Source organism: Piliocolobus tephrosceles, chromosome 2 (assembly GCF_002776525.5).
Source record: "Piliocolobus tephrosceles isolate RC106 chromosome 2, ASM277652v3, whole genome shotgun sequence".
In the NCBI taxonomy this organism is placed as follows: Eukaryota; Metazoa; Chordata; class Mammalia; order Primates; family Cercopithecidae; genus Piliocolobus; species Piliocolobus tephrosceles.
The window spans coordinates 77,776,090-77,788,114 of record NC_045435.1 but is presented as its reverse complement, the minus strand read 5'-3'; the positions used below and the strand labels follow the sequence as shown (position 1 = coordinate 77,788,114).

The 12,025-nt window shown below is 52.3% G+C and overlaps 1 protein-coding gene across 1 annotated transcript in view; it reads right to left on the bottom strand.

The window, feature by feature from the left end:
• Positions 1–10,767, bottom strand: part of FAM107A (family with sequence similarity 107 member A) — a 64,838-nt gene extending 54,071 nt beyond the window's left edge. Inside the window, exon 1 of the mRNA XM_023200658.3 lies at positions 10,135–10,767. Coding sequence (XP_023056426.1) covers positions 10,135–10,158 — 24 coding nt within the window. The 5' untranslated portion in view covers positions 10,159–10,767. The remainder of the gene's footprint in view (positions 1–10,134) is intronic.
• Between the last annotated feature and the right edge of the window lie 1,258 nt (positions 10,768–12,025).

Genomic DNA, 12,025 nt, shown 5'->3' with positions numbered 1-12,025 from the left:
TCTTTCTTTCTTTCTTTCTTTTCAAGATGGAGTTTTGCTGTCTCCAGGCTGGAGTGCAGGGGCGCGATCTCAGCTCACTGCAACCCCCACCTCTTGGATTCAAGTGATTCTTCTGCCTCAGCCTCCCGAACAGCTGGAACTATAGGCGCGCACCACCACACTTGGCTACTTTTTTGTATTTTTAGTAGAGATGGGGTTTCACCATGTTGGCCAGGATGGTCTCGATCTCTTGACCTTATTATCTGCCTGCCTTGGCCTCCCATAGTGCTGGGATTACAGGCGTGAGCCACTGCACCTGGCCTTGGCTACCCAGTTTCTGATCATTTGTTATGGCCGTCCCAGGAAACTCCCGTGTCACTTCACAGTGCCTGCTTATGATGGCAGAGTCAGCATGACACCTTCACAGGCGATGGCCGTTTCAGGGCCCGCAGGTCTCACTGGCAGGCCTCTTCCTGAGCAGGCACCACATCATACACCCCAGAATGACCGCTACCTATTCTCAGAGCTCAGGTGGGTAGAGAAAAATCCCTGATGGTCCCTCAAAAGGACAGATACCGCCCCGTTTCTGGCTGAGTTCCTGCAGGTTCTGGGTGTGACATCCCTATGGGACACCTCAGGCCCCGTCCTGAGCTTCCTGAGGAGCGGGATGTCACCTAGAACAAGCCAGGCTCTTCCAGCTTCCCCGGGGCAGCCTTTGTCATCTTAGATTTTAGATGAAAAAGAAAGTTCCAGCTCCTCCCCTTTCTCTCTGCCCCAGGCCCTGAGATCTGATCTCTCACTTACCCAAAGCCCCTTGTTCAAGTTAGTTTGGGAGACACAATGTTCTGAAAGCTGATCCCTGGGGCCCAGGGAGGGAGCTGCGTTTTTGGGTTTCTGCCTGCAAGAAAGCTGGCTTTTGATTTGGCCCCTCCTGCCACACCTCCAAACCCTTTCAAGATAGAAATTAAATTCTCCTGAACTTTAGGCCCCTCTTCAATGCTACTCCCAGGGGAGTGGAGCCACTACGTACTATTAACTCTGCCTTGCACAAGGCGAAGATTTATTCTGGCTTGAGATGAACAGCTTCAATCCTGACGCATGAAAAACAAGTCGATGAGAACGTGAGCTGTGGAGTCAGAAGTATCCAAGTTCAAGTCCCAGCTCTGGCACTTGTTGGCTCTGTGATCTTGAGACGTGAACTCAACCTCTTTGAGTCAGGTGTCTGCTTTGGTGAAATGAGGACCTCGACACCTTTGTGGCTGGGTTTGTGGTGAGGATTCCGTGGTGGTTCAATTATTAGAAGGCATTCTTCTTTATCTTCAGGAAGTGCCATTTTGCAGATGAGAAGGACTGGGTGAGGCTCAAGGGTGTAGGCCCAGGTTGGCTGTGTTGTGCAAGGTTTCTTCAACGCCTTGGCTTTTGGTGCATGTGGGGGAATCTGAACACCAGCCTGCTTTTGCACAGTGTAATCTTATCTCAGCCCTTTGCGGCTGTGAAATGGGGAAAACTACCCATGCCAGGCTGCTCAGAGAAGCCAGTGATGCTGCTCACATGAGGCCCTCGCTCTGCACCTGGGGTAGAATTGGCCCTCCGAAGAATGACTGTTGCTGCCTTCTCTTCTTCTCCCCTGCCTCACTTTACCCCTAAACCGGTGGGCAGCACAGCTACCTTCTCTGCTTTGACATGGAGCCCGGAGTGGGAGCCCAGAGAGGGAGGCCATCTTGCCCAGGGTCCCTCATTCATGGCCTCTGAGGCGAATATTTTATTTCTTATTCGTAAATGAGAAAGATTGGATTAGGAGGAGGTGGACTAAGATAAAAGTGGATTTAAAAAGAATTAAAATAATTTCCTTCTCTCTACTGTCTTGGAAATGAGATTTGACCCCAAGGCCCGAGGATGGGGGAAGGTGGCCATCTTGGCCCCCCGTGACCTCTTCCTCTCTTCAGGTCTTAGAACATCTGGGAGTGAAGAAGGGCCCCGGTGGGCACCTGGAGGGTGGTGTTGGGGCAGCGGGCGAAGTCAGGGGGGCAGGTTTGAGGTTTCTTCAATTCTGTTTCTGGGGGACTTTCTCTTTGTGATTTACCTCTTGTGTCTTTGTCTCTGTGCCTCTCTTTCTTTCTCTCTGAGCTCTATTTTGAATAATGAGCAAAAGAAAGAAGACAGAAAAAAATGCTCTCCTTGATCAAAGAGTCTGAGGTAGAAACATAGTTGTGATTGTTTTTTACTTTGAGACAAGACCTTATTCTGTCACCCAGGATGGAGTGCAGTGGTGCTATCACGACTCACTGCAGCCTCGACCTCCTGGACTCAAGCAATCCTCCTAGTTTTTCTTTTTTTGTAGAGATGGTTCTCACTATGTTGCCCAGGTTGGTCTTGAATTCCTGGGCTCAAGTGATCCTCCCACTTTGGCCTCCCAAATTGTTGGGATTACAGGCATGAGCCACTGTACCCGCACTTTACATAGTTGTTTTTTGAGAGGAGAGGATGGCATGGGAGGGTAAGTGCAGGGTAGTTGGGAGAAGTTAAGGTGCCACCGAACCAGACCTGTGGCAGTCCCTAACCCAAGAACCTGGAATTTGGGGGCCCCTATGAGGCTTCTGAAGAGGAGCTGGAAAAGCAAGTTCTTTCAGTTCCTGGGACATGCCACAGCCTCTCAAACCTCCAGGACTTGGCAGATGCTATTCCCTGCTGGAAATCTCTCCCTGCCTCCTGACCTGATTAACCCTTCTTCATCCTTCACCTCTCGGCCTTGGGGATCCCCCTTCAGTGCCCCAGGTCCTACCTGCTTCCCTCATCATAGCACCCAGCACTTGCTCTGTCACTGGGGGTGGCTTATTTCTCTCCCATTGGGCTGTGCACCCCAAGGGTGAGCCTAAGTCCCATTCACTCATCTATCTCCAGTGCCTGGGTCCCTGGTACCCAGTAGGTGTCCAGACAACATTTGTTGAATAAATGATGAACAAGCCATGAGGGATTTTGCATTTGGCCAGGAAGTTGTGCAGGTGGAAAGTGTGTGTAAATGTGTGTATGTGTGTGTGGTGGGGAGGTGGAGGCAGAGTGAGGAATGTGAGAATTTGGATCAGAGCCTTACAGCCATTGGAGGGGAAGGAGGAACATGTGGGGGAAACTGAGGGACCCAGTCCATGTCCCTCCCCCGAGCCTGAGGTTCTGCATGGATCCGTCCATGAGATTGGCCTTCAACCCAGGGAGGCTGAGTTACTTCTGGGAAATCAGCGTCCCTCTCTCCTGCCCTCCCTACCTTAATTAATTTATGGAGCACCTTCTGTGTCACAATGGTAAGCCAAAAATCAAACAGCCTCCCTTCCCTCATGGATAAATCACAGAACTAAACATGAAATCACAGAGTGGTCAGAGTGGAGGAGAGACCAGAGAGCTCTGTGAGTGTGATGGGGTTTGCCTAGTCCGGGAAAGTAGGGAGAGTGATGGTGTCATGGGGTCCCTGAGGAACTTGACCCCCTTCTAATCTCTCTGGCCTTCCCAGCCACCGCCGATAATCCTACAGGCTTAGCAAAACCTGTAGGCCTGGTTATGCACATGCGGTTCTGAGACAAGCTTGCCCCAGTCTTGCACACTTATCTAATCCCCTCACCCTGTATAGATATTTGAGATCCACTCAGGGAAAGCTTCCTGGAAAAGTTTCAGCTGAGCTGACACCTTTTTTCCTTTCTTTCTCTTTCAATTCCTCCTCCCTCCCAAGCTGGGCTTCCAGCCATAAGACTAGATGGGGAAGGTTTTAGTCTCGAAAGAGGCAGTTACAGGGCTGTGAGGAATGACGCTGGGGAATGACGAAGCAGCATACTCCTCCTGGGCAGACCCAGCCAGCACCTGGGCACATGGCTCCACTGGCAGAGGGTGGGCCAGACGTCCCGCTAACCCGTTCTCTGGTTTGGTTGTCTTTGTGCAGTGCCCAACCTGTACACCTGTTTGAAGCAGCCCTGGCCATTGGAACCTCGAACCCAGTTTGGGGAAGACCAAGGACAGAAGGAAATAAAAGCCCCATTGGGAGGTCTTGGGTAGTAGGAAAACCGCCCTTTCCTGCCTCCAAAGCTCACCCTGCCTGTCTTCAAATGCCCCTTTTGGCTGCAGCCAGTCCAGTCCCCACTCCTCCTCTATAACCACCTTCTGCCCCTGGGCTTCCCCAGGGGAGAAATGTCAACTCTAACTTTTTTAGGAGTTTCAGCCCAGGCCATTCTGAAGGTGGGAGTGAAGGAGGTGGCGGCACGGTTCCCAGGGAAGGGGAGGACAGTGTATTTACCAGTTTGCTCAGGCTAGGGAGGAAATCATTCAGAGACTTTCAAATCTAGTGGGTAAATAGATGGAGTGAAAGGGGAGCCTGAAACTAAATGACAAAGTTCAGCGCTTGGGAAACCATGCTCACAACCCCAGCACGCGTGCTTGTGCCTGACCCTCAGGAATGTGGCCTTCCATGCACAGACATCCCCTTGGCTGGCACTAAGGACTAGGGCCAGCTTTCTGGGGGTGTGACCTGTGCAGCTGCAGAGGGCTCTGAGCTCAGAAGGGCCCTGTGTTTGGTTTAATGCTCTGCTATTGCTGTCTTGAGATTCTTAATGATTTTTGAGCAAGGGATCCCACATTTTCATTTTGCACTGAGACTTGCTATGGACAAAGTGACAAGCTCATTTTTACCATGGTTGGGGAGGGCACTGGGAATAATTTAATGCAAACATCTCCATTCCCAGATGGGGACACTGAGACCCAAGGGCAAGAATGCATCCAGGCACTTCGAGAACTTTCTCGTTTAGTTCTCACACTAATAATACTAAAGTGGGTACTATTTTAATCCCCATTTTACAGATGAGGAAAGCAAAGCTTAAACATCACCCAGAGAGTGAGTGCCAGAGGCTTCACTTGACCCCAGACCTCTTCTCCCTGAGTCTGGATGCTTTCCAAACATCTGCATAACGGGGGTTGCAGGGTGGTGGGGAGAACTTGAGCTCAGGATGCAATGTGCCTGGCCTGCCCAGGAGAGTGCTGCCTGGCCAAGCACAGCTCAGTGCAACACTACCCTGCCACTTCTTACTGGTGACCTCTGAGCCTCAGTGTCTTAACCTGCAAAATGGGCGTGAGAATGTTAGCCCTTTCCTGGGGCATTTGTGAAGATTAAATGCCTAGCTCAGTGTCAGGTGGGGCAGAGGTCTTGGGAATTGCACTGAGGCCCAGGCAAGTAATGACTGGAATTGGCATGAAGGGCAGAGCAGCTTTGAGTGGTGCCCATCCATGAAGTGGGTACAGCAACCTCTACTTTGCTAGGCTGTGGACGTGTTGGCCGGACAGCATGCAAAAGCATTTAGGGCTGGGCTCACGCCTGTAATCCCAGCACTTTGGGAGGCCAAGGTGGGTGGATCACTTGAGGTCAGGAGTTCGAGACCAGCCTGGCCAACATGACAAAACCCCATCTCTCCTAAAAATACAAAAAATTAGCTGGGCGTGGTGATGCACACCTGTAATCTCAGTTACTCAAGAGACTGAGGCAGGAGAATCGCTTGAATCCGGGAGGTGGAGGTTGCAGTGAGCTGAGATTGTGCCACTGCACTCCAACCTGGGTGACAGGGTGAGACTCTGTACCCCTCCACCCCCCCCCAAAAAAAAGCATTTAGCATAGTGGCTGCTGTTGGGGTTGGCGCTTTGACAATTGACATTCCTCTTCTTCCTTTCTGTCATCTTCCCTCACACCTTGGGATGGAATATCTGTCAGTGCAATTGGAATTCAATTCACATGCTGTCAGAGACTTAGAAGAGCAGGTGGGGCAAGCCCTGGGGCTGGAATGCACAGAAGTGTTGGCTGTAGATAGAAATCAGGAGGGAGTTCCAGGCAGGCAAATGGAGTGAGCAAAGGTGGAGAGGCTGGAATGATCCCGGAGACCAGGGCCCAGAGGGGAGGCTGCTGGGCAGCACGGGGGCTCTGCCTTTGCTGGGGGGGTACTTTTTCCTCACCCCCATGAGCTCCTGACACATTTCTCCTCTCGTCCTCGAGCCTCCCATTGTGGACCCAGAAGTCCTATGAGAACCCAGCTGTGGAGTCCCCATAGCACCCAGGAGTGAGGTGCGAGGCCCCATTCCCCTCAGAGAAGCTGTCTGAGGCAGTGGGTAGAGTCGGGGTGATAGGATGGCATGGGCTGTGAGGGCCTCCTGATGAGGTCCTCATGCGTCACTGAGCTGGGCGCAACGAGCTGGAATCCTCTTCTGGGCTGGGCAGCCCTGAGACCAGGCAGGCCCATCCATCATCGGTGGGGAAAATTGTTCAGGGAGCCAGCAGGGCCCAGCCAGATGTATGCCGTCTGGGCTCCGTCAGAATGAACACGCCCTTTCAGGCCATTCATCAAATTTAGCCGTAGTGCTTCTATTTTTTTCCCCTTTTGTTTCAGTCAAGACAACTTTCTCTTAATGAAGACGAATGCAAAGCAATGAGTGACTTGGTAAACAACAGGGTCAGAGAACAGGACTCTTTCAGGGCCAAAAAAACCTGGGTGGTGTTGGGTTTGGAGAATGTTTTAGAGAATGAAAGCCAAATGTACGAACCTCTAGGGGCCTATGCTGCTGCCTCCCGCCCTGCAGAAGCTCCACCTGCCACCTCTAGAGCAGCAGCAACAGGACCATGTGCCATTCCCTGAGCACCCACTGAGTGCCGGGCACCTCGCCCAAGCCTACTGTGGAAGGTAAATCATCATGCTGCTTGACAGCTGAGGAAACTGAGGCTCAGAGGGGTTAAATGAGATACCCCAAGAGGGCCTGGAGGTGGGATGTGAGTACTGTTGCGTTTCTACCTTCAGAAGTGCCAGCAGTGGGGTTTGCTGTTTGAGAGGCCAGGCTCTTAGGGCGGCCTGGGTCAAATGTTAACTCCACCCTTACTAGCTGGGTGACCCTGAGCCTCTTGCTTAATCTCTCCATGTCTCTGGATTTCTGAGGGATAAAACTCTCCATGTCCAAGAGCTGTTTGAAGATTGAATGAGCGAATTGGTGCAGAAGTGGCAGTGCATGGGAGCTGTGCTAGGAACATTTTCCTTTTAGTAGCCCCTTTAAGGGTGGCATTACGGTCGCAGCCTGGGGCGCTGGACTTGTGCAGGGGCAGCCTCTGGAAGCTTGTAGTTGTGTCCTCTATCCTGGGCGAGGGCACTGCCCACTGCTGATTGGGGTGGAGGACGGCATGCCCACATTCTGTTGGTGTCTGTGAACTGGCTGGTGTCTGAGGCCCATGGAGGGTGCTTTTTTTGAACCCATTGCTGCCCCAGGACCTGTAGCCTTGCTGTGCAATGCAAGGGCTTAAAATGTGGCTCCCGTCCAGACATCTGGGTTGCACTCACCTCTCTAGTATCAATGCATGCCCAACGGGTCAAATGTTGAAGCTTCTGGAATGTTCCAAACAGTGTTAGAGGGATTGCTTCTGTGTGTTAAAATACCTTCTTGAAAAACCCTGATAGAGGACAGGGAACCCACCTTGGTGCCCTTGATGGGGCAGATTTAAAAAAATGCCAAGTGCAAGGGAAGTTCAGGCCCTGCCTAAGAAGAACAGAAGCAACAATGTCTGTGTTTTGATTCCTGGCCCAGTGGTCTATCTGCCACACCCTCGACCCTTTCAGTGTTCTTCCGCTCTCTCTGCCCACCCCACAGCTGGAGAGAGCACTGTCTCTCCTCCTGGGGGTCCATTACAATGAAATGTCCAGCACCCACTCTCCTGTCCATTGAGTAGCAGTCATGCCATTGGGAGACAGATCTCCAGCTCCAAGGGTGGGCTCTGGTTGGCCTTAACCAACCACGTGATCCCTTCCATCGCCTGCCAGTGTGGATTTAGGATTCTAGGCAAAGCCTATGCCCCTGACATTCCCCAAGGGACAAAGGTGACTTCACCTAAAAGTGAAGTCCAGACCTTGCCTAAGAGGAATAGAAGCAATGAAGTTGTGTTTTGACTCCTGGCCCAGGGGTCATGTGCCCAGTCACCTCTGCTTCAACTGTCACACACACTCCCAACTATTTTTTACCTGCCTGTCAGTCTCCACAACTGACAGGGATGGCCTCAAGGGCAGGGGCTGTGTCTCCTCACCCTTGGCTCCAGCTCCATACAGGCCCTGGCACAGGGCAGCAGGTGCCTGATCAACAGCCTTCTGTGGGAGGTTGGGGTGGGGCTGAGGAAGATGCCATGGACAGAGCTATGGACCAGGAAGGGTGGGATGGGGTGGGTTGTTTGGAGTCAAGCAGAATGGGGTCAAAATCCTACCCAATAAAACTGAGAAATAAAAATAAAACTTTAAACACCCCCCCTACCCGGCAAGTGACTGAACGGACCCCCTCTTGGCCAAGGAGACCCCAGAGAAATCTTGAAAACCGAGTTTCTGGCCATGACGGGATGGGAGGTTGCACGTGCCCCGTAGTGCCCCATCCCTTGATAACCTCCATTAGACTTTCTTCCCTAAGAGCTAAACAGAAACCGGCCTTTTCAAAAGACTCCATACTGATTTCAATCAACTGCGCCTCCCTTTCGTGGTTTTAACACAAAAACCAACCAGCATTTTTTCTTGACAAGAGACCACCGATCACGGAGCGGTTCTAACCAGTCTGCAGAGGATGCACAGTGAGGGTTTTTGTGCCCCCTGCTTCACCTTTGACATCAGAGGGCTGAAAACTCCACCCTCTGATCACACTAAGGCCAACACTTTTTTTGTAGCTGGGGCCCATAAGAGGCATGAAGCTCAACTGTGCATGCAGATGTTTCTCCTTTCATAAATATGCATGACTCCTCCTACAGCTTATTGCATATGTATATTTGGCCATGCGGCTCAGCATAAATTTCTATTCCCTTTGCCTCTTCCTCAAAGTATCAGTTTCTGGATTCTGGCCAGAGGCCATGCTTCCCAGCCTGTCGGAATGGCCACCCTGCAGGCTGCAACCCTTTATGAGAAATAAAGCTCCTCTTTCCCAATTAACAACAGCAACAACAACAGCACCCTGCTCTTTCCCCCACTAGCTGCATGACCCTGGCTAAGAAATTACTTCTTCCTTGAGTTTCTCAACCTTGATGGCACAGGTCATCACTGGTTGTCTGAGGATCAGAGTCCCCCGCTTATTGGGGAGCCTCTGGGCGTGGGGTAGCGCACAAAGCACTTCAAAGGCATCATCTTGTTGAACCTCCCACGAAGCAGGTACCAGCCCCCTTTTATACACAAGAAGCTGAGGTCCAGAGGGGTTCAGGTCATCGCCACAGTAGGTGGGCGGTGGAGCTGGGACCCGGCAGCCTGGCTATGCCACTGGGATGGCAGTGCTGGGTCGCTGTGGGCGGAGAGCAGTGAGCATGTAGGATAATCCCGAGAGCTGGTGAGTAAATGCAGGCCCCTCCCCTCTTTGCTCCTAAAAGGCTGACCCAGGAGGTCTGACCGGCCCTGAGAAAGTGACTGTTTCACAAGCTCCCTCCTACTCCCCACACCACAACGCTGATGCAGGGGGTCCACAGAGCACATTTCCAGAAACACCGCTCAGGCAGTGCTGTCTACGAACCTCTAGCTGAGAGCTCAGGCTTAGAAGGCGAGGGATAATAACATGAACAGAATTCTAATAATAACAGAGCAAAGCCTCTACACAGTGCCAGGCAGTGTTCTAAACACTTTCACTCACTTAATTTTCACAATGATTTTCCAAGGTAGTGATTATTAGTGGCCCTATTTTACAGGTGAGGAAATAAGGTACAGAAAGCTTAAATAACTTGCCCATTGCCCTACAACTGGTAACAGCTGGTTAGTCAACTTTATAATAATAACAATAACAACAATAATTTTAAGATCTTTCCCCTGTATCCACCTGTGTCAGACACTCTCCTGAGGTATGGGGAAGGGGTACCCAGGGAGCTTTTACTCAGGGAAGTAGAGATGTGTGTGGTCAAGACCAGGGAGCCAGAGCGATGTGGCTGTCCCCAAGTCTGTCCTAGAGATGGAGAGATAGGACACTGGTTTTTCCCTGAGCCCCAGCCTGCTTTCTAGATGCAAGTCTTGGCTGTGAGTTCCAGGAGGAGGGCTGGTGGGCAGTGCCAAATGAAGCTTCAGGGTAGGTGGGTTGGGACTCCCACTTGCTAGGTCTAGTCTCCCTTCCCATGTCCAGGGCCCCAACAGGACACTTGGGGGTTCCTACCTTCTTCCCCTGGGCTGCTCCCATGGCACGAAGTGGGCACCAGGCCTGGGTGGGCTTCAGGGGCCAGGCTGGGGTCTTCCCTGATGGCGTTGATCTCAGGAGCCAGGACCCAAGGGGCTCCCGGGGCCAGGGCCCCCTGTCCTCTTGCGGCTCATTCTCCCAGGCACAAAGGCGGCTTTCACAGCTGCTCCTAAGCCTGGAGCGCCTCAGACAGGCTTAGGGCGATTGATCCTGACAGAGGGGCCAGTGTCCCCAGGCGGCTTCCATGCCCTTCTTGGGTCCCTGCAGCTCCTCACCTCCCAGAACCCCGCCTTTCTCAGGAAGGGAAACTGAGGCAGCTGGGAACCGAGGGAAGACGCAGGGCACTTCACACACCGGTGGCTCAGGCGCGGCGGGTGACCTCTGGCTGGCCCAGCGGGCAGGACTTGGTCTTCTCGTCTTGCTGGGCGCCTCTCAGCAGACAGGGCCAGAGAGTGGAGGCCATGGGCTGGCTGAGGTGCAGAGCTCTGGGAGGGCTGCGTGGGGATGTCAGCTTCAGCTGGATGGCCCCATTAATAACAGACCTTTGAAGACGCTTGGGGTCTGGGGCTCTCCCACAGCAGAAACTCTGAGAGCAGACTCCTTCATTCAACTGGGCAGCAGGCTGCCTGGGAGGGCTGGAGGGCGGCTGGTCTGGGCTCAGGCCAAGAAAATATCTGGAGGCCGGATTTCAGGCCTGGGGCCAAGTTCTCAAAGTGCCCTCGGCAGTCACCCTCCTCCTCATTTGCCAGCCTCTTCCTTCTCCGTGATGCCAGCTTGTGGCAGAGGTTAAGGCTGAAGAGACCTTGGGCTTGAACTGTAGCTCTGTCCCTGATAGTTGTGTGGCCTTGGTGGCATGATGTGGTGCGTGCGTGTGTGTGTGTGTGTGTGTGTGTGTGTGTGTGAAGCTCTCACACTGCACAGAGCTATATGGGGTAAGGTGTGTGTGTACAGCTCAAGCCATCGTTTTGTGAAAGCATAAATCAGAGCGTGTCGCTCCGTCTTATCTGTCACTTCACCAAAGGTGGGGTAACAGTTGCCCCCACTGCATGGGGCTGTGGGGATGCACAGAGCATCTGGCAAACAACAGTTCCTCGGAGAAGTTAGGCGCTGCTGCTATCACGCTGCTAAGAACACAAATGATAAGTCCACTGCCCACTGGTAAGTCCCAAATAACCAGTTCACTAAGCACAACACCCTTTCCCAAGAGGCGGGTGGGTCGGGGAGAACTTGCCACCCTTTCCTTCCTCTAGCACGGTGTCTGGCACACAGTAGGTGCCTGCAGCACATACACAGATGACTCACAGAATGGCAGCTGGGGGAGGGTCAAGAATTAGGCATTCTAGATCCAGCCTTGCCCACAGAACAAAATCCCCCATGGTCCACAAGGTCTTGTCAACGGTCTTGCTAGGACCTCGTTTCCCTCTCCTCCCTCTCCCTGGCCGTTTCTGGGTCACAGCACCTCTCCCCTCTTCTCAGGGCCTTTGCACTTGCTATTCTTTCTGCGTGGAATGTTCCCTTCCCTACTTTCCCTCCACTCCCCATATTTTGAGCTTTGCATGATTCTATCCTTTTTGTCCTTCAGGCTCCTTAGAGAAGCTTTCTCCGATGCCTTTTGCAAAGCAGGTCCCAGGCTCTCTGTTTATTACTTTGTCGTAGCACTCATCAGCACCTGAAATGATATGACTTCTGTGTTTATTGTCTGTCTCCTCTGCCTGGAATGGCAGTTCCACAAAGGCCAGGGCTTGGTCTATCCTGCTCCTCAGTTTACCCCAAGTCTAGAGCAATATTAGTAGAAGAATCCATGATGGATTAAATGAAATACTCTAAGTAGGTCGAGTGCTTAATGCAGTCCTGGCTCATCGAAAGTGCT